This window comes from Xenopus laevis, chromosome 9_10L (assembly GCF_017654675.1).
Source record: "Xenopus laevis strain J_2021 chromosome 9_10L, Xenopus_laevis_v10.1, whole genome shotgun sequence".
Lineage (NCBI taxonomy): Eukaryota > Metazoa > Chordata > Amphibia > Anura > Pipidae > Xenopus > Xenopus laevis.
Window position 1 is genome coordinate 43,812,976 of NC_054387.1, and position 27,584 is coordinate 43,840,559.

At 39.8% G+C, this 27,584-nt stretch overlaps 1 protein-coding gene across 3 annotated transcripts in view; it reads right to left on the bottom strand.

Moving 5' to 3' along the window:
• Positions 1–3,259: 3,259 nt before the first annotated feature.
• The window catches only part of LOC108701070 (rho GTPase-activating protein 39), a 73,252-nt gene continuing 48,927 nt past the window's right edge, over positions 3,260–27,584 (bottom strand). For all 3 annotated transcript variants that reach the window (XM_018235233.2, XM_041577198.1, XM_041577197.1), the window contains 8 exons: positions 25,138–26,383; positions 20,574–21,120; positions 16,484–16,576; positions 14,263–14,336; positions 10,125–10,324; positions 9,621–9,712; positions 6,597–6,766; positions 3,260–4,643 (listed from right to left, as the gene is read on the bottom strand). In XM_018235233.2, coding sequence (XP_018090722.1) covers positions 4,449–4,643; positions 6,597–6,766; positions 9,621–9,712; positions 10,125–10,324; positions 14,263–14,336; positions 16,484–16,576; positions 20,574–21,120; positions 25,138–26,383 — 2,617 coding nt within the window. In that variant the 3' untranslated portion in view covers positions 3,260–4,448. The remainder of the gene's footprint in view (positions 4,644–6,596; positions 6,767–9,620; positions 9,713–10,124; positions 10,325–14,262; positions 14,337–16,483; positions 16,577–20,573; positions 21,121–25,137; positions 26,384–27,584) is intronic.

Sequence of the window (27,584 nt, forward strand, 5' to 3'; positions counted from 1 at the left end):
TTTAAAGAATAAAAAAATAATGAGGAGGGTTTCAGATAAGTATTATAATCAAAGGGGTGGCAAAAAAATTGGCACCCCATCATGATTATGCCTTTTCTTCTCCTTTAACTTACACATGCAGAGCAGGCCACGCCAGCCCTTGACATAATGGAGATTCAAATGTGGGTCCTCTTTTATAATTTTTAATTTGAAACACAGAAAGAACATTGGAAAAATATAATTACAAGGCTATTGATTGCCCACCTTTATAACAACCAATCAGCTGTCACCATTTACCAGCCTAAGGAAGTTGAAATTATCAAAGGAACAATCTGATTGGTTCCTGTGGATGACTTGGACAGCATACAGTGCATTTTAAAATAAGTAACCAAGCTCTGGAATCAGAGGCAAAAGACTTGGTTGCCTCCATTCACCACTAAGAAAAGCTCTCGGATTCTTTTTCTCTGCCCCAAAAACTCCCACTAGAGAGTTTTGTCAATTGTAAAATAAAACAAGCGAATGGCTTCAGGGAAAAACACAGTGCTTTAACATTCATTATTGCTCTATGTAGTTTTGGGTAGGGATGCACCAAATCCAGGATTCGGTTCAGGATTCGGCCTTTTTCAGCAGGATTCGAATTCGGCCGAATCCTTCTGTCTGGCCGAACCGAATCCTAATACTAATTTGCATATGCAAATTAGGTACAGGGAGGGAAATCGCGTGGCTTTTGTTACAAAACAAGGAAGTAAAAAAAATGTCCCCTTCCCACCTCTAATTTGCATATGCAAATTAGGGTTCGGATTCGGTTCGGTATTCGGCCAAATCTTTCGCGAAGGATTCGGGGGTTCGGCCGAATCCAAAATAGTGGATTTCGTGCATCCCTATTTTTGGGGTGGCTGATTATAGTAGGGTTGCCACCTTTATTGTGTTGGGAAGACAGGCAGGGCGCTGGCCGGGTGATGTCGGGTGACGGGGGCAGGGCAGTGACATTGGTGGTGGGGGCGGGATTGATGACATGACGATCAGCGATTGGCTGATCGCCATGTCATTCACTTAAATGTCCTGTCTGGATTTCCTAACTTGTAACTTTACACCCAGGCAGCCCTTCCAAAAAACGGAGATGGCAGCCCTAGATTATAGAGTGATTAAATATTAGGTGCTTGGACTATTTTGTTATCCTTTTCAGGAAATCAAAGGACCAACAGTAAGGGGGTTATTTATCAAGGTCTGAATATCCGAACCTCGGAGGCGAAAAAAAAAACGAAGAATTTTTCGAGATTTATTAAAGTCCGATGGTCTGAAAACGCCGAATCCGAAACCCGGCATCTAAAAGCTCTTGAGGTCCTGTATAAGTCAATGTCTGCGCTGATGTCCATACCGATATCTGATGAGTTTGTGGTTTCTACGCAAAAAACTCAGAAAACTAAGTTTTTTTCTGAGTTTTTTTGTGCAGAAACCACAAACAAACAATTCGGAGTTTTCAGGGAAAGCTCCGAAGTTTGCCCGACCCTATTTTTTCCGGCTTTATTCTTCATAAATAAGGTCCATTCGGGCATTCGGAGTTGCTCGCATTTCTAACTTAGAAATACTCCGATAAATTCGGACCTTGATAAATAACCCCCTAAGTGTGCAGTCCTGGTGCAACAAAAACAACATTATATAAGGAGGTAATGGGTAAGCCATCATTCATGTTCGGCAGGAGGGGAGCTCAGCAAAGAGAGCAGTTAGCAGCAGATGTTACAGTGGATCTGTTTCCTGACACAATGTTTGATTTCTTTGAAAACGTCTCACATAACTGGCAGTAAACTCCACAAGGTAAAAAAAGCTAACAGAAGCACAGTTAATAAATAACCAACTGCTCGTCTCTTTCAAATCAAGTGATCACTGGATAAACAGCAAAACAAAAAGTTGGGATAACGGGCAGGTTTATGAGTGCTCCATGGCACTGGGATGCTGTTGGCTCATCAGCAGGGGGTGAAAGCAGGGTGTAGGGGCAATGTCAAAAGTTTGCACCGGGGTTTTTGAGGCACAAGTTGTCCTGTAATACACTAAGGGCTAGTCCACACGGGGAGATAGCGACGCGTTTGCGGTCGCGGCGACAAAGCGCCGCGACCGGCGCAGGCGACAGTTTTGTATGGGCGCCTATGTAAAAACGCCTGTGCTAACCACACGAGGCGATGCGCTTTTCAACAGTCGCCTGAAAAAGCCTGGCGAGGCATTTTCAGGCGACTGTTGAAAAGCGCATCGCCTCGTGTGGTTAGCACAGGCGTTTTTACATAGGCGCCCATACAAAACTGTCGCCTACGCCGGTCGCGGCGACTGTCGCAAACGCGTCGCTATCTCCCCGTGTGGAATAGCCCTAAGAGGGCAGAGAAAATGAACGTTTATATCATTCCTCATTGTATCTTTAGTAAATCATCAGTGTAAAGAGAAATAAACTGTGTCATGGAAGCAACTGTGAGTGGTAAGGCCTAGTAGAGTGAAGAAAAGACTGGAGGTCTCTGTATTCACAGTAAGATGATCGACTATAAACTCTATTTTCCAAACCAGTCTGGGTGTGACACTGTAGAACGGCTCTCTGCTGTATAACAGCTGTTACATAAATCTATATACACCTCCCAAAGTCAGCCAGGCATCTGCATTTCTGCAAATCATGTTTGTACCAACATACAGTAGGTATTCCCCTCTCTCTCTCAATTCACATAGATTCAGATTACAAAAAAAATTATATGTAGACATGAAATTAAAAACACACACACACAAACACAGTATTTCCTGCCTGTTAAAACCATCTAAGCTGCTTCTCTGGATATATACACAAAAGGAATCTGTATATTTAAATTAGCATTTGGCTTTTTCTTGTACAAAAATACATTGGAAAACATGGATATGGATTTTTAAGTGCATATTTTCAGCCTAACAAAGGCTTGTTTGTTGTTCCCCTGAAGATGTAGCCAGAGATGCACTTTATGAAACAGCTTCTGCGGAATTACTAGAATGAAAGAGGACGTTTCCGAAGTCAGAATGTCCTGACCAAGTACAAGCTGTGCTACGCCCAGCATTAAATGAATGTAACAAAACCCTCTATTACAGAGACATGATTTATGAAAGGGCGACATGCGGGAAAATAAAAGGCACAGAGACTGCAGAATGTGGCGATTTCCTAATAGTTTTATGGGTGCAACTGCCTGTGTTCCACTTTCACTGTCTCAAAGTGGCGGCACCAAACACTGGAATAGAGGAAAGAAATCACCGCATTCTGCATGCTCTTGTTTTAATATGGATGCAACTCTGGCTTTAATTTTTTCTTTTTGACTTACATTTTGTATAAAATAATAACGAATAATATTAATATCTTAATTAATGTAAAAGGGAAAAGATGCCCCAAATATTTAGCCATAAAAACAGCTCCCTAGCAACCAATTAAACGTAACAGCATCATCACAGTAGCTCTAAAGGTGGCCATAGACGAACAGGTGATGTACGAAATTTCGTACGATATTCGGTGTGTGTGTGTTGGAAAAATAGCCGACCGATATCGCCTGAAGACTTGGGTATTGGTCAGCTCGTTGATCAGACTGGACGGGAAATTTTGATCGGGTGCCTTTGACGGCACCCAAACATCGGCCACTAGTGCTGAATCGTCAGATACAGGTAGAATTCTATTGTTTCTACTTGTATATCTGACGATTCAACTCTAAACGAACGATCTTTCTTGGAAAGATCTTGTCCAAGAAAGATCGTAATTGTTACGTCTATGGCCACCTTATGTCTATGATGTGGCAATTTCCGATTGGTTGTAGCATGGTTAGAATTAGGGTTCCAATCACAATTTGGCACAAAGAGCAGGAAGTTCCTGCCGATGTTTAGGATAACCCAAGGAGGAAGCCAAACAATAAATAAAATACATAGAAAAATGTTAATTCCAAAGAATCAATTGCCAAATGCCACTTGCTCTGAAGTGTATGGCCATGTCTGTGGAGACCCTGCAACATTACAACCTAAACCTAAAACAGCTAAATGCATTAAAAATATATTATATATATATTTGGGGTGCAGTCCCTGCAAGGATTTAAAGCACGCTTTTTGCACAACTTCTTGTGTGATGAATTCCCTTTGCAGATGGAGCATACCCATGGCTTCTAAAAGAAGTGTCACATTTATTTCCTGAAATGTTCTAGTGCTCATCTAACTGATTGAAATAAGGGGTCGGCCATTTCTGAGAGATGCTCAGTTCAAACATTATCACATTTGAAGCCTTATTATTGTATACACAGCTTATCCATCGGACCCGATTATTTATAATATTTATATATAAAGTGGTATTGAGCGAAAAGAGATAGGCAAAAAAAAAAAAAATGCTTGTAGATATCCTGAGAACTTCTTATCAACGAGTCCTTGGAGGAAGTGCACCTGCCCGCTCTCGTGAATAAAAATAAGTGTTATTTATAGAGAAGCAAATGCCCCTCTCAGATCACACCTCTGACAAAACTGGTGTCTAGATGCACAATCAGCATGCGCAGAAAGGACATCTCCTTCCGGGTGTTTTCAAATATGATCCTGGGATCATCCGACTGGCAGCGCAGGCAGTTGGGAGCCATCACCATAGCCAAGTTGTTGACGTCCATCTTTGTTGTGCCCACGTTACATGGCTGGGAGAAGATCTGTGTTTGGGGAAAAGGAAGAACGTATGGTCAGATTTATGGTTTTTTATTTTTAATTTCTGACTATTCTGTCACACCTATTACATGGGGTTAAAAAACATTCTGAGCAATGGCACTGGCTGGCCAGTATAAATTAAGGGTTAGGATTTTATTGAAACCCTCCCACATGTATCGGATTCTCCTTTTAATCCTAGTCGGATCTTATGCATAGACACATCCGTTGTTCCCATAAATCTCCCGGCACCGTTTTATCTATAAACCTTGATATGATCTCTCCATTACACACTTTGTTTTTAATATTAACTGCCATTAGCCTACCCAAATTTCATGTACCAGATGTGCTCATAAACTCTTGGTATCTCTCCCCTACACATATGAGATTCTCTTTAACAAACACAAATGGATTTTTCGTCCTCTGCACGTAGACTGTCCCTGTAACCCATAGTCCTATTCCTTTACTTTTCCCCACTGTACTTTAATTTGTTCTTTATAGTATACAGATATGGTATCTGTTATCCATAAACCCGTAATACAGAAAGCTCAGAATTCTCCCATATTATCCATATTCCATATTATACAAATAATTACAATTTTTAAAAATGATTTCCTTTTTCTCAGTAATAATAAAACAGTAGCTTTTTCTTGAGCCAAACTAAGATATAATTAATCCTTATTGGAAGCAAAACCAGCCTATTGGGTTTATTTAATGTTTAAATGATTTTCTAGTAGACAAGATATGAAGATCCCAATTAAAGAAAGATTATCAGGAAAACCCCAGGTTTCCAAGCATTCTATATAACAGGTCCCATACCTGTATAAAGCTGGCCATAGATGTTGAGATTTTTAAAAGATCCGAGTCATCGTGAGACCACGATTATCTCGGAACGATCGTACGAATTTACCATCAACTACAAAGACCAATTTGCGAGGAAAACAAAGGGGAGCTGCCTGCTTGGCCCTGCAAACATAGATAGATTGCACTGGGACCGACAAAGATTTTTTAACCTGGCCGATCAATTTCCTGACAGTTGTCGGACGAAAATCGTAAAATGTACGATCGTTCGAATCCCACTAACTTCACGATAATTTCGAAGGATTGGTCGGACTTCGGTAAAATCGGTCGTTCGGCAAGAAAAATCTTTGCGTCTATGGGGAGCTTAAGTTTCACAAAATAGCCAGATTTGTTGCTGCGTTACAAGATCCCTCGATCTATTCATTCAGGCAGTAAACAGGGATGTTTCAGGCTAGTTCTGAAGACATAAACTCAATCAATCCTGCAGCTGCCGTTATCTTAAATGTAAATTACCTATCACCATATAGTCATACAGCTGCAATTTATCTCAAAACTAGGGATAGGCAATTTTTTTCGCCTTGTTTTGCCAAAAAAATTACGCCTATAGACTTGTATGGCGTTGTGCGTCAAAACAAAAAGACACACATCAAAAAAATTTTGCTGTGCGACAAAATTTTTTTGATGCCCATAGACTTAAATTAGCGTTGGCGACACTTTTTGCCTGCAGCGAATTTTTGGCGAAACGAAATGGGTCAAATTCGCCCATCCCCACTCAAAACCCGTGAGGGCAGAGACACACGTGGAGATTCGGGGAGATTTGTCGCCCAGCGTCTAATCACCTTTTTTTCGGGCGACTAATCTCCCCAAACTGCCTTCCCCCGGCTAAAATCTACATCGCCAGCAGGATGGCACTCAGAGCGCTTCATTTTCCGAAGTTTCCTCATCAGGCAACTTCGGAAAATGAATCAATCCGAGTGCCATTCCGCCGGCGACTTCGATTCTAGCCAGCAGAAAGGCAGTTCGGAGAGGTTAGTCGCCCGAAGAAGAGGCGATTTATTTGTTGTTCTGAATACTAAAAGAGTCACAGCTAAAATGTATCGATCCTGTAAACACTCTCAATCCAATAACACAAACCAATGATTTGGTGGCTGATTTCCTACCTGCAGAAAATGGATGAGATAACCAAGCACCAGCCTGTTCAGTTCAGGGAGCTGATGTACCACTGACACGGCTGCATCAGGATTTTCGTAGTTACTGATACACTGCTTGTAAAACTGCTGGGGAATTAGAGGCTCCTCCAGCTCCCGATACCACAGCTTTAAGAGGGAAGCTGAGGGAGAGAAGAAAAGAGAACAGAACATATTATAACTGTATATCAAGTCACACAAAAGAACATGTTATCAGTGGGGCAACAACTGTAACATTCTGTGCATAGGTTGCCTGAAAGAAAAGTCCTAATGAAAGTCAAAATTCAGCCTTTTATCAAAGGCACAGTTGAAGCATAAAATGTTGTTAAAAATTTAAAAAGGAAGAGGCACATTTATCAAAAATGGTTTTTTTAAAAATGTTTAATTATTTTGAATAATCTTATATAATATTTGTTGTGGCAATCAAACAATTAAAGGGGCGGTTCCCCTTTAAGATAGCGCGTAGAATTTTTTTAGCGACTTTTGAATAAGCCTTCAAATTTTATTTTTATTTTTTGATAGTTTTTGAATTATTTGCCTTCTTCTTCTGATTAGTTCCATTATCAAATGGGGATCACTGACCCCATCAAATGCTCTGTAAGGCTACACATTTATTGCTATTGCTACTTTTTTATTACTGATCCTCTCCTATTCATATTCCAGTCACTTATTCAAATCAATGCATGGTTGCTAGGGTAATTTGGACCCTAGAAACCAGATTGCTGAAACTGCAAACCGGAGAGCTGCTGAATAAAAAGCTAAATAACTCAAAAGCCACAAATAATAATGAAAACCTATCAGAATATCACTCTCTACATCATACCAAAAGTTACCTTAAAGGCTTACAACCCCTTTTAATTAACTATAAGGGTCAGGGCACACAGGCAGATTCAGGGAGATTAGTCGCCGGCGACAAATCCTTCTTTGGGGCGACTAATCTCCCCAAGGAAGATTAGTCACTCACGAGGAAACTTTGGGGCGACTTGGGAAAAAGAATCGCTCTGAGTACCATCCCGCCGGCGATTTACATTTTAGCCGTTGGAAAGGCAGGGGAGTCTGTTTGGGGAGATTAGTCGCTGGGCAACTAATCTCCCCGAATCTGCCTGTGCCCTGACCCTAAGAGTTGGGGGGTAGATTATATTATTTGTAGGATCCCTAGTTTCCAGAACTCCATTAATGTGTTAGGAGTTGACTTAACCTGTTATAGATGCATTGTGAAACATATAAACTACACTGATTAAACTTAAAGGAAACTAGACGTACATGTATAGTAAGGATTTTGAAACCCCTCCCAATGTTTAGCACCTACTCGCTAGGATTCCTTTTCTTTGGCCAAGTTTAATCCCTAACATTCTAAACCTCAAGAGCAGTTAGAATGTTCTTATCGTGTATGATTTATTTAGTCCTGTGAGTTTTCTCATGAAAAAGCTCCCTCTGAAAATCTCTCCTCTGAACTTATCTGCGGAGGGGTGGGGGACCTTTCATATTGGGCACTGATAATAAGCAGGCATCTGTATTTGCAGCACAACAGAAGAATGCAGAGAAGACACTGCCGCTGCCAGGCTGAGCTCTCACAAGTGCTGGGCACTTCCGCTGGCTATTATTAGCAGCATTTAGGTGCAGCCGAGCTGATGGAAATTCCAGACAATTTTGTAAGCTACACATATATTATACTGATCTGTATTTTATGTGTATTTCTGGTGTGTTTTTGTATAACCACTCCACCAGGGAGCCAGTGGGTTTCAAAGTCTGCTGACTTGGCCATCAGCCTTGTAGCTTAGCCTGGTAATATGTTTATCCCATGGTTTTCGCATCCTTTCCACCAAACTGCACTTACTATTCCCATTACATTCCTTTGCAACAATTTAATTTCACTGTAAAGGTATGGGACTTGATATCAAGAATGCTCAGGACCTGGGGTCATTTAGATTTTTATACCTTAAGTCTACTATATAATCATTTTAACATTAAATGAACCAAATAGGCTGGTTTTGCTTCCAATAAGGATTAATTATATTTTAGTTGGGATCAAGTACAAGGTACTGTTTTATTATTACTATTTATATATATATATATATATCTATATATATATATATATATCTATATATCTATATATATATATATATATACAACTATATAAATATATATATATATATATATATATATACAACTATATAAAAAGAGATATTGCCGCACAACCCTCTTGGTTTCTGGGTGCAAGTAGTCAGAAAGGCACTGCCAAAGTAGCCAATATCATAGAAAAAATAAAAACTGACACAGCACTCCAAGTTTTGTATGCAAAAAAAGATATATATTGTAGAAAAACATACCAAAGCCCATAGGGCCCCTATGGGCTTTGGTATGTTTTTCTACAATATATATCTTTTTTTGCATACAAAACTTTGGAGTGCTGTGTCAGTTTTTATTTTTTTATTTTTTCTATATATATATATATATATATATATATATATATATATATATACACACACACACACACACACACATATATATACATATACACATACACATATATATATATATACATACATATACATCAGCGGCGAACGGACTGCCGGGGGTCCCTGAGGGGGTGCGGGCCCTGGCCCGCTCACACCCCCTGCTCCCCCAGTAGTTCCGCTACTGTCAGAGAACCCTTCTTTGACCAATGATCAGTGCAGAGGCATAATTAGATATTAACTAGATATTACTGGGCCCCTCAGCAAATTCTTTTTCAGGCCCCCAAAATGTTTTACCAATATTTATTGAAATTGTATATGATTTAGGGCCTTATGGCTCCTGAGCCCCCCTACATGCAGGTACATGCAGCCCTGAACTCTTTGTTCAGTTTGTGGGGGTGCAATATATACAGTATATATATATATATATATATATATATATATATATATATATATATATATATATATATATATATATATATATATATATATATATATATATAAAATATTTATGAATGACTATGCATCTCTATAGACATACCTGGAACTGTTGGATCCTCAAGGTTATCAGGAATTCTCCACTGTTCAACCTGCACTTTTAGCACATTCACCTCATCAATGTCACCCGGCACCCTGTAAAACAATGAAACAGTTCTAGAACTCAAGAAGGCAGCATTGTAATGTGTTTATTCTTGCAGTTGTACCAAAGGCAAGAGCTATCGATTCAGCTCAGTCATCCATATGTACTCAATAAACAGGCTCCCCCCTATTTATATGGCATCCGTCTCTTTGAATCTTCCCATAATAAAACCCTGTAAGTCATGGGTGTTTTCAGTGATGCTATTTAGCTTCACATTTTAAAGCGGTTACCAACCCAAGCAGGTTTGATATATGATTTGGAAATAATGATTTTGCAGATGCGAAATAATTTATTAAAGTCTGATTTAAAAAAAGAAAAACCCCACTGGGCTATATCCTAGCTGGCAGGAACACAGAGAAAGTTAACACTTTATAACACTTTAAGGTCGCTGGCATATACACACACCTGAAGATTCCCTCTGTCTGCTCCCCTCCTAGTGCCAGTACTGCTTGGGACAGTTGTATCTGCACCCAGGGGAGTTGTCGATCTGGATAGACTTCTCGCTGCCGCTCCATGATCTCCTCCAGTGAACTCCCAAACAAAGATGGAGTAAGGATGGCATTGCGGGCCTGCTCTATCTCCTCAATGGTTGGCTTTCTCAGACCCTGTTGTGGTGAGAAAATGAGTTAAAACTTCTTTCCCTCTTGGAACCTGTACAAACACTGTCATATAAAGGTATGAGATCCGTTATCTGGAAACCCGTTATCCAGAAAGCTCCGAATTACGGAAAGGCTTCTCCCATAGACTACATTATAATCAAATAATCCAAATTTTTTAAATAATTTCCTTTTTCTCTGTAATAATAAAACAGTACCTTGTACTTGATCCAAACTAAGATATAATTCATCCTTATTGGAAGCAAAACCAGCCTATTGGGTTTATTTAATGATTACATGATGGGGGAAAACCCCGGGTCCCAAGCATTCTGGATAACAGATCCTATACCTGTACCATTAAAATATAGATACATTTAACACCATGCATAATGATATAAAAATGTCCAGTGCGTTAAAGTCACACACCAGTCAAAGGGATTTAAACACTAGGGATACACCGAATCCGACATTCTGTTTGGGATTCGGCCAGGATTCAGCCTTTTTCAGCAGGATTCGGCCGAATCCTTCTGCCCGACCAAACAAAATCCTAATTCACATATGCAAATTAGGGACAGGGAGGGAAATTGTGTGACTTTTTGTCACAAAATAAGGAAGTAAAACATGTTTTCCCCTTCCCACCCCTAATTTGCGTGTGCAAATTAGGATTCGGATTCGGTTTGGTATTTGGCTGAATCTTTCACGAAGAATTCAGGGGGTTTGGCCGAATCCAAAAAAGTGGATTTTATGCATCCCTAGTAAACACAAACATGACATCTTGCCTGATGAAGAGAAATTTATTCTAAGGAAATTTCTAATTTGAAGTAATTGGAAAAGTAATTTATTTATAAATGTAATTCTATAGAAGTTATACAGGTATGGGACCTGTTATCCAGAATGTTCAGGACCTGGGCTTTTCTAGATAAGGGATCTTTCCTTAATTAGAATCTCCATACCTTAAGCCTATTGTTTTTCCTCCAATAAGGATAATTATATCTTAGTTTGGATCTAGTACGAGGTACTGTTTTATTATTACAGAGAAAAAGGAAATCAATTTTAAAAAGTATTTTTTTTATATTATTAAAATGTTTGATTTAAATGGAGTCCATGGGAGATGACATTCCCATAATCCAGAGCTTTACGGGAATGTCATCTGTATTACAGATCCTATCCCTATATTTACCAATAACTAATGAATTATTTACAATTTTTAATTAAGTTATATAGGGGTGTTGCTTAGAATTATATTTTCTAAATGTAATTTTTAGTTTTTTTTGAAGTGTCCTGGATTTGGTACGGCTAAACATTCAGCATGCTGAATCTAAACCCTAAAAAATAAAAAAACGTGCTGCAATTGAAAAATATAGGACCGAAACTTAGACTAGTAAGCTTTTATGGAAAAGGTAAAGAATGCTGCATTGTGGGTAAAGCATGGTGCTTTGTGTTGTTATTATACAGTTTGCACTCCTTTAGTAAGTAAGCTTTAAGGGCAGAGACACACGCGAAGATTCGGGGAGATTAAGTCACCCGGCGACAAATCGCCTCTTCTTCGGGTGACACTTCCCTGAACTGCCTTCATGCCGGCTAGAATCAAAATCGCCGGCCGAAGTCGTCCGAAGTTGTCTCACTAGGAAACTTCGGGTGACTTTGCATAATGAAGTGCTCCGAGTGCCATCCCGCCTGGGATTTACATTCTAGCAGGCGGGAAGGCTTTTGGGGGAGATTAGTCGAGAAGAGGTGATTTGTTTCCGGGCAACGAAATCTCCCCAAATCTATGCGTCTCTGCCCTTAAAAGGTTTAAAAAGCAGGCCCTGTATTGTACAGTATAGGTGTCGGATGACCTTACCTCTATTGTGCAGTGAGTGGTATGAGCAGACAATGTATTGTTTGGGGGAAGACTTTGCTCAACCCTGTAGAATAGTTCAAACGTTGAGGGATGTATAAACACCCCTTCCATATCCACACAACATTCAATCCTATTCTCCAGTGTTTATGCAACACTCACACATACTTCACTATTGCTCCATCTATTTATATTGCTTAGCTGGTGACAGGTTTCCTATCAGCACTGCAGCTATTAACGAATAGCTCTAAAGCGCATCCCCTGCAGAGAGCTAATGACGTTCCCTTCCTAGGGGATCTAATATCCACAATGAAGAACAAAGCAAATAAACCAAAATAACAAAAGGAAAACAGAGCGCCTAAGCACAAAAGGACATATTTTCATCTATTTTATTTAACAGGCGTGTTATTTCTGTCCTAGTTCCTATTTCAGTATGAATTCCATCTGGAACAAAGCAACTCATTCCTCTTTCACTCTGATCAAGTTCCGCCTTGAAAGGGACAGTCATTTCTCCAATCTATTTTAAAAACTATGTGTACCTTTAGCAGTGCACAACACTAATAAATATGCCCCGACCTGTACCCTGCTTAGTAAAGTCTGAGCCACTAACTTATAGGGGCCTTTCAAAGGGGTGGTTCATCTTTAAGTTCATTTTTAGTATGTTATAGACTCAATTCGCTTTCATTATTTATTTTTTATAGTTTTTTATTTATTCGCCTTCTTCTAACGCTTTCAAATCGTCAGTGACCCCATCTAAAAACAAATGGCCTGTAAAGCTACAAATGTATTGTCATTGCTATTTTTAATTATTCATCTTTCTATTCATGGCTCGACTATTCATATTCCAGTCTTTCATTCAAATCAATGCATAGTTGCTAGGGTCATTTGGACCATAGCAACCAGATTGGTACAATTGCAAACTGGATAACTGCTGAATAAAAAGCTAAATAACTCAATAACCACAAATAATAAAAAATGAAAACCAATGGCAAATTGTGTCCGAATCTCACTCTCTACATCATACTAACAGTTAACTTAAAGGTGAACAAGGAGAAGGAGATGACTCAGTTCTGTGATTTAACATAATGAAGTATGTTTTGGGGAGGATTTTGAGAATGTTAAAGGGGCAATGGTATTAATCTGTGTGGTTTAATTGGTACTACAAGTATGGGACCTGTTATCCAGAATGCTCTGGACCAGAGGTTTTTCATTAGTTGGATCTTCATACTTTAAGTCTACTAGAAAATCATATATACATAAATTAAATCCAATAGGCTGTTTTTGCTTCCAATAAGAATTAATTATATCTTAGTTTGGATCAAGTACAAGCTACTGTTTTATTATTATAAAGAAAAATATTTTTAAAAAATTTGGATTATTTGGATAAAATGGTGTCTATGGAAGACAGGCTTTCCGTAATTTGGAGCTTTCTGGATAATGGGTTTCCGAATAACGGATACCATACCTGTATTATGCTAGGAATCTCCAAGGAAGCCAAGATTTGGTCTTGGATTTGGCAAAATCTCAGCACTTTTTAGGATACTAATGCAGTCAATTCTTTAGTGCTTATGGCAACCAAATCTTGACGCATGTGACTTTAGAGCTTTGGACTGAAGGCAATATGTTTTTTCTTAATACACGTATGGGGCCTGTTATGCAGAATGCTGGGGTTTTCTGAATAAGGGATCTTTCTGTGATCTGGATCTTTAGCAAGTCTGCTAAAAAAAATAATTTAAACATGAAATAAAAGCAATACGATTGTTTTGTCTCCGATAAGGATTAATTACATCTTAGTTGAGATCAAGTGCAAGTGACTGTTTTATTATTACACTGAAAAAGGAAACCATGTTTAAAAAAAAAACAACTGAATTATTTTATTAAAATGTCTATGAAAGATGGCCTTCCTGTAATAAGGAACTTTCTGGATAATGGACCTCATACCTGGGCATTTATCTTCTCCTAAGTCTTTGGTGGAGGATTTGTTATTCAAGGCAATAAAAATAATGCCTTTGGTGCACCCCTACTTAATAGCAGCATACGAATAAATGCACTGTTAGAAAGAAATTATTATGTTATTGCCATTTTTGGCATGACAGTTTCCATTTACCTTCTTTCCCCCAGTAATTGCCACCTTTTGAAGTCTGCGGTAACAGTACTTGGCGTAGGTGCTGATGGGTAAACCTAAAACGAAGCAGGAAGTTTTAGTGATCACCTACAAATAAAAGCAGAGCCTAAGAACGTATAACAGTTATTTTAGGCAGAGCCTAAGAACATATATTTAGGGCAGAGCCTAAGATCATATAACAGATATTTTGGGCCAGATTCAGTTTCACGAGAAAAAAAAACTCATTAGAAGTCTGTGGGCTAATTTGGAATTGAATTATGTGAAATATGTGTTTCCCGAGGAATTGAATCTGGCCCTTTATTTCTGTCCCATGACATAGACATATATTAATAAAATCTTCGATCTTCAAAATCCAAGATGGTGAGGTCCTGTGTACAACTGTGAAGGCCTGGGTCATAAATGTTATTGGGATGTTGAACCTTTAGGCTGGTGCAGTAAGTTCAGAATTTCAAATATGGAAATTTTTAGATTTAATTATGTTATGCAGGCCTGGATTTGTGGAAAGGCCACAAAGGCCCGGGCCTAGGGGCAGCAGAATTTTAGGGGTGACATGTCACCCAGCCACAATATGTTGAGAAAACACTGGGGACTAGGGTTGCCACCAGGGCTGGGCCACACAGGCGCCCAAGGCAAGCCAGGTGATGCGGCGCCGGCTTAGCCCGAGTGCGCAGGAGGTGGTCTTTACTTCTTTTGCGCTTCTGTGCACGCGCAAATTGGCGTGAACATGCTTTCGCGCAAGGAGATGAAAAAACCACAGAGAGTCCGGCACCTGACTGGGGGTAGGCAACAGAGAAGGTATATGCCTGGCGTCCCCCCAGCTTTGCACCCTAGGCACGTGCCTACTCTGCCTACCCCTTGGCCCGGCCCCGTTTGCCACCTGTCCAGTTTTGACCCAACAGCACAGTTTTTTGAAGGGCTGCCTGGGTCAAAACTGATTCCCTATGATTGACGCGGCATTTGGCCAATCGCCACAACTCGTCCCCCGCAGTATCACAATACCGCCCCATTGTACCACATCCCACCCCCTGACCCGATTCAACTGGGCCAAAAGGTGGCAACCCTACTGGGGACATGTGGACATAGCTCTTCAACTCTCTTGTGCACCAATTCCTATGCTCTGGACCCAATGAAATAAGACTTTTCATGTGCGTATGAAGGGGGGAATGGGGGGTGACAAATGGTCCCGGCCTAGGGGCGCAATATGTATAAATCCGGCCATGATCTTATGCAGTTAGGTGCACTAAGACCTGGGTTTTAAACACGCATCAAACACTTAAGTGTAGCACCTCTTTAAGGTAAGGTTGCCACCTGTCCGGTTTTGACCTGGACAGCCCAGTATTTTCCAAATTAGGAAAACTGGGCAGAATTCCCCATGATTGATATCGCCGTGTCATAGCTCCGCCCCTCGATGTCATGGCTCGCCCCTGCTGCATCATGGTCTCACACCCTGCATGTCATGGCCCCGCCTCCACTGGGCAAAAAGGTGGCAACCCTACTTTAAGGACCCTAAATAATCTGAAATGTTATCACCTTCCATATTTTGTTTTTCAAGATCCTGAAGCGTGCTATCATTTTTCTTTAAAAAAAAAAAGGGAAGTATCACCAAAGAAACTGCCATATTTGCCATAGCAATTAGACATTCTGGCATCTGTTTTATGAGAAAAATCTGCAGTTTGGCAAGCTGCTATATAAAGTGCACATCTACAATTCAATTTAGTTAAATACACTACTCAAAGGGGTAGTTAACCTTTAATAAATGTTTTGGTTTATCATGGGTTACCTACATTTTGCTGGGAGTGGCTGGGCTACAACTCCCAGCATAACCAAACACAAGACTGGCCAACTAAAGGCAAATTGATCCAAACACATTTCTTCCAAGGATGTTTATGAACTTAATAGCCTGGCTTGTCCAGACACAAATGGTTTGATTAAAGGGGAAGTTATACCCAAATTATCATCAGCCTTCATTTATATAGTGTTGGCATATTTATGTAGCACTTTGCAGAGATTGTTCGCTATTCCCATAAGTCCCTGGCCAAGGTCACTGTTATATTTACACACTAGGGACTGTTAATCAGAGGATAGTTATACTGTATGTTTCTGGTGTGTGGGAGGAAACTAGAAAACCTGGAGGAAAACCAATACAACCTTCGTCTCTATATCAGTCTGGTCTTACATAAGAAAAAGAACAAATGAAACTAACCTTCTTCTTCATCTCCGTTCTGCTTCCTCTTTTTTCGAGATTTGGAGATCTTCTTGGTATTCAGTTCCTGAACTTCATGAATTTTCTGGGTTACTAGAAATTAAAAGTCATACTTAGTACATGTGATCTGTGTATAAACAGGTTGTGGGTAGTCTAGAACACTATACCCCAGGGTTATTCTTAAAGAGATACTGTCATGGGAAAAAATATTTTTTCAAAATGAATCAGTTAATAGTGCTGCTCCAGCAGAATTCTACACTGAAATCCATTACTCAAAAGAGCAAACAGATTTTTTTATATTCAATTTTGAAATCTGATATGGGGCTAGACATTTTGTCAATTTCCCAGCTGCCCCAAGTCATGTGACTTGTGCTCTGATAAACTTCAATCACTCTTTACTGCTGTACTGCAAGTTGGAGTGATATCACCCCTCCCTATTTCCCCCCAGCAGCCAAACAAAAGAACAATGGGAAGATAACCAGATAGCAGCTCCCTAACACAAGATAACAGCTGCCTGGTAGATCTGAGAACAACACTCAATAGTAAAAACCCATGTCCCACTGAGACACATTCAGTTACATTGAGAAGGAAAAACAGCAGCCTGCCAGAAAGCATTTCTCTCCTAAAGTGCAGGCACAATTCACATGACTGGGGGCAGCTGGGAAATTGACAAAATGTCTAGCCCCATGTCAGATTTCAAAATTGAATATAAAAAAATCTGTTTGCTCTTTTGAGAAATGGATTTCACTGCAGAATTCTGCTGGGTAGCATTATTAACGGATGCGTTTTGAAAAAAACATGTTTTCCGATGACAGGATCCCTTTAATTTTGTGCCAGACAGCTAAAAATACAAGTGTATGGAATTTTTATTGCTTAGCATTGTGTTTCATAATATCTTCTAGCTCTGCCCTCTTAGAGAGTTTAGGGCAAACAGGGTAAATGAGCTGCAGGTTCCACATACTGTTTGGAGGAGGCAGAACATTTTGTGCCTTTATATGGTCGCACGTCCTCATTTCTAACATTCTTATAATTTACTGTCGCAGGGGGGTTTATTATTCTAAATTTACACAGGACACTGTATACAATGAAAAAAAAAACAAAACGGATAAACTAGATTTAACTATTTTCCCAGATGTACCGAAAGATGTACAGAAAGACAATTAGTAATAGTAATACACGACATTCAAATATTCTCATATAGAATATCTGCAGGAAAAAGGATTACTCGTTCTTGATTTTTATAAACCTTTTTAGAAATACACAGGCTCACCTATGTTCCAAACTCTGATACAAATTGTATTTTTGTACTTCGGTTCCAGTTACACATGAACTTGTCTAATTACAGCGTGTATAATTAGCTACAGAGCGCTTCTGTCTATTTCAAACTTTGGTTTAGTCTGCCCCCACATTAAAAGAACCTACACTAGCCCCTTATTATATGCTTTAACAGATTATATAGTCTGTTTCCTCACTGCTGGCTATAAACTGTGTGAGGCTTGTAGATAAAAAGCCACACGGAAAAAGGTAAATAGCACCAAACAAAAATGGTGTAAAGTCATAAAATTTCAGCAGAAATTTTCAGCAGTATGATACAGGCAAAATGTACCCCCTACTGTAAATTATAAGGATATTAGAAGTCACTGGGGGGTTCTGTGACCATATAAAGGCACAATGCTACAGACTAAGTTATACAGGGAACTCTGCGTATCACTCATGTATTATAAGGGATAATGTACCCCCTACTGTAAATCATAAGGATATTAGAAGTCACTGAGGGGTTGTTCTGTGACCTTATAAAGGCACAAGGCTGAGTTATACAGGGAACTCTGTGTATCACTCATGTATTATAAGGGATAATGTACCCCCTACTGTAAATTATAAGGATATTAGAAGTCACTGAGGGGTTGTTCTGTGACCATATAAAGGCACAAGGCTGAGTTATACAGGGAACTCTGAGTATCACTCATGTATTATAAGGGATAATGTACCTCCTACTGTAAATTATAAGGATATTAGAAATCACTGAGGAGTTCTGTGACCATATAAAGACAAAGCTGTAGTCTGAGTTATACAGGGAACTCTGAGTATCACTTATGTATTATAAAGGATAATGTACCCCCTACTGTAAATTATAAGGATATTAGAAGTCACTGAGAGGTTCTGTGACCATATAAAGGCACAAGGCTGCAGTCTGAGTTATACAGGGAACTCTGAGTATCACTCATGTATTATAAGGGATAATGTACCGCCTACTGTAAATTATAAGGATATTAGAAGTCATTGAGGGGTTCTGTGACCATATAAAGACTCAAGGCTGCAGGCTGAGTTATACAGGGAACTCTTCACTTATGTATTATAAGGCTAAACGTACCCCTACTGTAAATAACAGGGATATTAGAAATAACTAAAGCATTTTGGCACCATATAAACTTATAAAGGCACAAGGCCTCAAGTGGTTTTATACAGGACATGGAAATAATGTCCTAATATATAAATATTGCACACATTTGAGTGAATCACATGACATTACTAAGCACATATATAACTAACAACATCACTACTGGTTTACATGATACCCATGGCTTTTTAATTTCATGAATATATAATTTGAGGCTAAATGCACATTAACGTTTCCTCTAATTTAATAATACATGCTTTATTATAAGCTATTAAAACTCCCTGCGATCCTTAATTTAAATATGGTTGTGTTGGATTTTAAGGTGGCATTAAGAGAACTAATTAACTGTACCGCCTGTTTGACCACATTTTCTATTGCACGTATAAAAGAATGCCTCTGCTTTTGCATTATTACTTTATAAAGGAATTTCACCATATACTGAGGCAGAATATGTGACGCGTATGTGTGCTGGTTGGCTGCCAGACACGTGCATTCCAAATATATTTCTTTTCCTGAAATTCCGAGCTCTGGAGTCCTGAATTCACTGACCTAAGCTATAACTTCAGACAGAAGGGACTCAGTGAACACATTCTTTCAGTTCTGTATATAAACAAGATCAAAATGATATTAGTTTCAGCATAGTATGGCGAATGTGCAGCTGCCCAAGTATACCCAGAGCTGCAGTTCATCATACTTCAGTGGAACTCTCTTATTACAGCAAAAAATCCCATTCTAGCATTAAATACAGATTTCTGATTGCTTCCAGTCCAGTGAATCCTGCAGATGTAACGCACATGAGTCCTGTTGTATATACAAGTCTTCTGGCTGAACCATAATGTCACAAATGTCCACTAAATACATTGATGTTCCCAACAGCCAACAAGGCTGCTTCCCATAAAGGGATGTGACTGTTAATGCACAACCAGAGCCAAGAGAGGTGACCCACAGGACTGTATATGCACAACCAGAGCCAAGAGAGGTGACCCACAGGACTGTATATGCACAACCAGAGCCCAGAGAGGTGACCCACAGGACTGTATATGCACAACCAGAGCCCAGAGAGGTGACCCACAGGACTGTATATGCACAGCCAGAGCCCAGAGAGGTCACCCACAGGACTGTATATGCACAACCAGAGCCCAGAGAGGTGACCCACAGGACTGTATATGCACAACCAGAGCCCAGAGAGGTGACCCACAGGACTGTATATGCACAGCCAGAGCCCAGAGAGTGACCCACAGGACTGTATATGCACAGCCAGAGCCCAGAGAGGTCACCCACAGGACTGTATATGCACAACCAGAGCCAAGAGAGGTGACCCACAGGACTGTATATGCACAGCCAGAGCCCAGAGAGGTGACCCACAGGACTGTATATGCATAGCCAGAGCCCAGAGAGGTGACTCACGTAACTGTAAAGGCAAATGTAGGCTGAGGCAGCAAAAATTCACCATACATCACTGATTCTGAAATGGCCCACAGGACTTTATAGCCACAGCCAAAGGCCACATGTGATCTACATGACTGCTTATACAGTCAGACTTCATGTATAGTAACTATTAGAAATATATCCATAACATGAACTCACAGCTAATAAATGTGATGCTAAGTCTCATAGTTTCTAAACAGACACTTCAGAGCTAAGAACAAGGGTTGACACCCCACTGTTGACAAAATTGTGCAGAACACTTACTGTTCAAATCATTGACTTCATCCAGGTGTTTGTAGATATAACCCTCCAAATAGGACTGAAATTTTGGTGAAGGTGAGAAGAATCCCAGACTGATAGCGATGAGCTCCCATCCATAGGACAAGCTCCTGTAGGACATGTTATTGGTGGTCTGTTTTACTAACTGCATGTACAATTCATCCCTTAAACCCTGCATACTCCAACATTTTGTCACTAGCACCAGTGCCACCTGGTTTCTGTCTGTCCGTGCCTGACGGTCTCCCATGTAGACCTGGACTAGCTTGAACATTTCACAGGCTTCCTTCTTGATCACTCTGTTGCTGGTGATCAACATAGGCTTCTTGATGGAGCCTCCATTCCACGAGAGCATATTGGAGATGGAGATTCTCCTGCGGAAGATGCCCTGCGTGTGCATGTTCAGGTTCTTAGTGGCCCAGTCCACCATACTAGTTTGGGAGAGGGGTTTCCTCAAGGTTGTATAAGGGAACTGGTATCCAAATCCTTGCTGTCCACGTCCGTCACTTGTGGGGTTTGCCTCCAATGTTCCACTCTGCAAAAAAAGAAAGTTGAGTGACCATATACAGCACACATAACCAACCACAAGGATCGTCATTTCATAATTAAACACCTAACGTGGATCTCTTAAACAGATAAAAACTTCAAAAGTAATTCATAGTAACAAACCTTTTTAATTCATTTACAGCTGTTAACTAATCCAAGCTAGTTGCTGATTGGTTACTACGGCTCAATCATACTTGTTTTGTGAATTTTGCCTCAAATATTTACTGGACAAATAACTAAATTATCATCTAGGGGGTCAATGCGCAGAGAAGATGTGTCCTAGGCCCCCAGGCAAAAGACTAAAAAATATTCATAATTATGATTATGAGTTTGTAACTACCCTCCCCTTCACCCAATATGATAATCCACATTAGATAAATGGAGCCACTGCATGTATCCAGGCTTCACTGTAAATAACAGCACCTGGAGCACAGAAATCAGAGAGTGGGACATATAAATGAATAATGCGCAAATCCAGGAATAGCGGCTGCAACAAGCTGTTTGCATAGCAGTGGTGGAACAGATTGCTTTTAATTATTCAGAACAATGTACCTATCCTTTGTACATTATGTTGTCTTAAAAAACAGGCAGCGTTCTTCTCTGCTGCTCGCTCATAATAACAAACAGACATATATATTAGGGGAAAAAAACATTTTTAAAGGCAAATTATATTTCTCAATCTGAAACAATTAAAGGGCATATATCATCATGGTTTAGGGCATAACACAACATGCCAAGAGTTTGTATTAATTCCCTCACCCCCAAACTTGTGTGGGTCACATGGTATTCTGGTATCACCCCTATTAGAATGTATGAATGTGATACGAGCCTTACATTGTAAGCTCCACTGGGGCAGGGAATAAGATAAACACATTGTGAAGCACTGCAAATTATGTCTGGGCAATAGGATAATAATAATACTGCTTTGAGGTTTTAGATGCATAAAAAGATTTGCTGTGGGGAAAATGTTTTGACCACACCCATTTTATGGCCACACCCCCTAATTACAGGGTCCATTTTACAAAATTTGGCAGGTTATGAAAGTCTGAACTAATTTCTGTGTTTTTTATGTGCTATTACAGTTTTGCTAATCCAGGTGATTTGCCCTTTTTTTAGCTGCAAGTCATAGTTTCCCCAAGAGACCTTAAACTGTTACAAATGTTTCTTTGCTTATCTAAAATTTTAACAAATGTATCGAAGTGCAGCTGCTAATTATGCTGGGCTCTTTGTCAAAAGAAAATTAAATGTTGGAAACGTATCTTTTTCTGGCTGTTCAGTGCCAGGAGATCGAAGAAAAAGTCGAGACATTTCAATAACAATCTGGGACTGCAGTTTGAGCTGTCAAAATCAGGACTGTCCCCCAAAAAACTGAAGTTGGGAGGTATATGGATAGACTCCACCCCCTTGTCAAATTAGCTGTCCAAAGATATTCTGTAAACCTGGGACTGGTTAAAACTTTGAGCCTCAAATGGAACCTTATGAAAATAAATCTGAAACTAGTCTTCTAGAAATCATTGTTGAAGACGTTGGACACCCATTGTGACCTCTCTCATTTCCCAGCTCATACAGTAGCAGCATTAATCACAAAATGTGAATATTCTATCAGTTTGGCAGCTTTGTAGGCACAGACAGCGGCTATTCTTTACATCATTACACTGTTAAGCAGTGTAATGTAAATAATATTTAGCAAGCAGCCACAGCTGATCGATTACTACATTGTAAAGAAGTCTGTCGGGGAAAGCTGAGAGTCCATCAGCTTTGAGGACTGCAGATTGGAGTTTTAATTAGACACAAAAAATATATATTAAGAGACCACACAGTGATCAACAGCAAGGAGCAAAGCTGTTTTCATTTGTGTGGTCCAGATAATGAGGTTTCATCTTTAGGTTCTTAGATTGTAGCAGAGGCACGCCCAATAATTATCTCTATTGCAAGATGGGACCAGATCTTATATAATAGGATTATAATTGGCTACTAGCATGTTGGAACATCTACAGTAGGAACAGTCAAAATAACTGGCCTGTCTGAGGCATCCAATGAAACACCTCAGCAAAATAACATTCTAGCTAAGAAGGACGAGCAGAGACAGGGTACTACAAATGATAATTAAATCCCTATCCTACTAGACGTTCATTAACAACCAAACTACAGACTGGGCCAGTGTCTGGGATGCCAAGCAGTGTGTATGGAGATAAATTAGCAAACTGCATCTGGATACATCAGCAAACCCTTTCAGAACTGGGCACATACCTAATCCACATGCTGAATGGCAAACTGTAATTTATATGCAGAATAGTGTCTAGTGGTGGGGGGTATATTGTATTAGCTAGGGGTACAACAAGAGAAGCACTAGTCTTGGTGACGGCTGACGAAACCGAGATAAGTTGGGAGACTGTTGGGTAGGGTTGTCACCTTTTATGGAAAAAAATACCGGCCTTCCTATATCTTTATCTTTTTTCCCTATTAATAACATTGGGATCAACCATAATTTTTACCGGCCAGGCCGGTAAAATACCATCCAGGTGGCAACCCTACTGTTGGGGTTATGCCATATAAGACAAGGGTACAACAACAACAGAGTCCCAGAAAGGGACAGGGCCTACTCAAAAGCAGGAGGTGTTTTAGGTGGATCAGGGCCATGGCTGGGCAGATTGAGGGCATCGCCCTAAAGCATTGATCCCCAACCAGTGGCTTGGCAACATGTTGCTCCCCAACCCCTTGGATGTTGCTCCCAGTGACCTCAAAGCAGGTGCTTATTTTTGAATTTCTGGCTTGGAAGTAATTTTTTGTTGCATGAAAACCAGATATACTGCCAAACAGAACCTCCTGTAGGCTGCCAGTCCACATACGGGCTATCAAACAGCCAATTACAGCCCTGCTTGGTACTCCCAGGAACATGTTTCATGCTTATGTTGCTCCCCAGCTCTGTTTACATTTGAATGTGGCTCACAGGTAAAAAAAGGTTTGGGGACCCCCTGCCATCAAGTGTCCACATTTTTAACTTCCCTATGTTGGGAGGTATTCCTTATGAAGAGAGCCCAGAAGGAAAACTACATTGCAGCTCCCACCTATAAACATAACTACAGATATACTGATAAGTAATGATCTCTATACATACATACATTTGTATGAATACAAATATACAGAGAAGAAATGCACACAAGATATTACTTTGCACTAAACTGCATATTTAAGGCAAAATAAATGGAAGAAAATCCTTGCCTGGATACAAAGTCCTGCAGTTTCACTCTTATTCTTCTACAATGCCCGAGTGCAGGAATATTCATTAAAGGGCCTCTTATGGGAAGTTTCGGCTATGAACAATTTTAGGCAGAGCTCAAACAGAAGCCATTTAAAACACACAGCAAAGGGCTGGCTTTATTGCAAACCTAAAATTGCAGGAATTGTGGTCACCGCTGGTTATTTCCTAACCTAAATTAAATTTTGTTGTGGTCAAAGGTGTGGTACAGTGGTTAAAGGTGGGAAAGGATGGCTACAGAAATAAAACAACGTAGGTTTGGTTAAATGAAACGTTTTGTATCCTTAGCCAGAGCAGAGATTTCTAGACATGCTTTATATACATAGCATCAGCACACTGTACTGTTTAGAATACAAGTCAACTTACGGCACAGTGGAATAAAGCTGTCTGCCACAATAGAGAATTTCCACTCACAAATAAAGATGGAAACGCAGACATTGGGAACAAACATTACCTCAATATTCCTAAAATACAACCTTAAACTAACAAACATTCTGGCCATTTTAGTTTTCTAGACATATTTTACAGGGGTTATTTTTGTCCAAACACTTCTAGAGTGAATGATCTACTATACCGCAAGCTCCTCAATCAAAATGTATTCAGATAACTGTATTATACACACTACATAGCCCTAGGGTGAGGAAAACTATTTGGGGGGCTCTATACCTATATACAGTTTGCAGGCCTCCAGATGGAAGAATGGTAGATAAACAAGAGGGGGTCTGAAAAGATACCAGAAATATATACCTGTGACGTGGTTCTTGCAGATTCCGAGGACAACAAACTGATCTGGCTGGTGACTATCTTCTCATAAGTCCTTTTTTGCCGTACAACCTCCTGTTGCACAGCCATTTCACCTTGGTTATTTTCTCGATTCTCTGGCCCAACTCTGTACAAGGACCTGTTGCTGGCCGACATGTCATCTCTGGAGCCCCTCCCACTGCCTTTTTTCAAGGCATCTGTCTGAAACCTCACTTTATTTCCATCTGCTGGAATGCTATGTTCCAGCATTTCGGTGTCCAAGCTGGTTTTGCTACCCTGACCAGCCGTGTTCCTGCCCACCACTGTCCTCATTTCTGCTATAAGTTTATCATTCAAAGCATTGAGCTCACTGCTGCTGCCCAACGAGCCCGGCCTTATCTGTACATTGCCTTGCCTCCTTCCTTTCCTCTTTCTCACACTTGGAGAAGGTCCAGTGGAGTAGCCAGAATCCTGTTGGCTTACCACTGTTGGGTAGTCCTGAGGAAGGCTGTTCTGGCGATTATGGTGCGCTTCCATGTTCTTGAGAACGTTAGCTTCCAAGATCTTCCATGAATGTTTGAAACTGTCTTTTAGAGCCAAATGTCCAGGCTTTGGAGGAACGTCAAGAGATCCAGTTGGGGATACAGTTTGCTTAGAAGACTGGTCTACATTTACCATGTGTTTAATGTATTCCCGGCCTGCTGGGCTGTACTCTGTAGCGGATGAGTTCCTTTTATGTTTATGATGAACGCCAGGGTAGGGAAGAAGTTTTGTGACCTGAGGTTGGTTTTGAAGGCTATTAGTAGGGGACAGTGATGGAGAAAGTGAATGCACAGTCATGCTTTCAAAATCCATTTCCACTGGTGGCTCGTCATATATGGGTGAGTCAATTGATGGTTCATCATATATAGGAGGAGGAGAGCCATATCGGGGAGACATGGGCTGAATTGTCCCTGTAGGAGTCCTTTGTGGTGTTTGGCTATTGGCTCCATCCACTGTCATAACAAGGCAAAACCCTCCATTGTCTGTCTTCTTGATCTGCATTGATTGCTGGGTATCTACATTAGTTTTCAGCTGCAGAAAAGAGGGCTGAGGCTGTGCGTATGCTGTGGGTTTGTGGACTACGTGTTTTGGGCTGCTGCTGTGATTCGTTGCACTGGATATGGATGTAGGGCCTTGTCTTAGGCTATTCACCTTTACCAACATGGCTGCTTTGGTCCCGGGGGCCGGCTGCCACCGTTGTGAGCTTTCTCTGTAAAACAAAATATGACATATGAGACACTCCTTATGAACTGGAGGCGTTAATTTGCACATTTCCAATATACAACATAAACCATAAGCATGCAGGATAAATACATAGAGTTTGATCCAAATAATCCATAGCAAAAGGAATTTACCAGTAAAAGTAATTGTTTCAACCAAAAATATATTAGCCAAACATTTTTTATTGGGTCATATAGTATGAAGATGAAACTCATTCTGTAGGCAAGCTGTAATCTATATCTTTTAGTAATGTAAATGTGTTGGTACAATAGAGAATAGTACATACTGCATATAAGATGCAACACTAGTGTCTGGGTTATAATGTCCCTATTAAAGTGCAGATATACAGAGAAGGAATGTTCTGGGAACACAATAAGGCCCATGCTGTCTTGTTTAAACTCTAAAGGAATGTGGCAGCTTCAATCCACATGTTTAAATACAAATATAAAGAAAAGGCATATTCTAAGAGACACAGTATAGTTTATCCCAAATTCAAATATACAAAGAAGGAATGTTCTGGCCACATCATTTATAATTTAGGAGACTTTATTATTCTACATATACTGTAAGTAGATAAGGTAAGATCTCCACTAAAAGAAAAAATATATATATATATAATATATATATATATATATATATATATATATATATATATATATGTATATCTATCTATCTATATATATATATATCTATATCTATATATATATATATCTATATATATCTATATATATATCTATATATATCTATATATATATCTATATATATCTATATATATATATATATATATATATATATATATATATATATATATATATATATATATATATATATATATATATATATATATATATATATATATATGCAATATTGTGAGGTTTCCTTTACACGCACACTCCTTCTGCTGTTGTACAGCTGCACTCATGCACACAAATGGTTGGAATCTGTATCTAATGTGCCATCCTATAAAACCTCTAGCGGGTGTCAGGGTGTTTTATTGGCAGAGCAAATGTGCAGCAGTCCTTCACACTCAGACCCCCACATATCCGTTGTCAGATTATGACAACAATGAGATTCTTGTGCTGTTCCAAATTCTGTGCTCACACAATCGCCTGGCAGGGGCTAATCTGGGTGGGTCCTGCCCCACTGTGGACAACAGGAAATAGAAGCTTGATAAATAGCTTAGGGTTTAA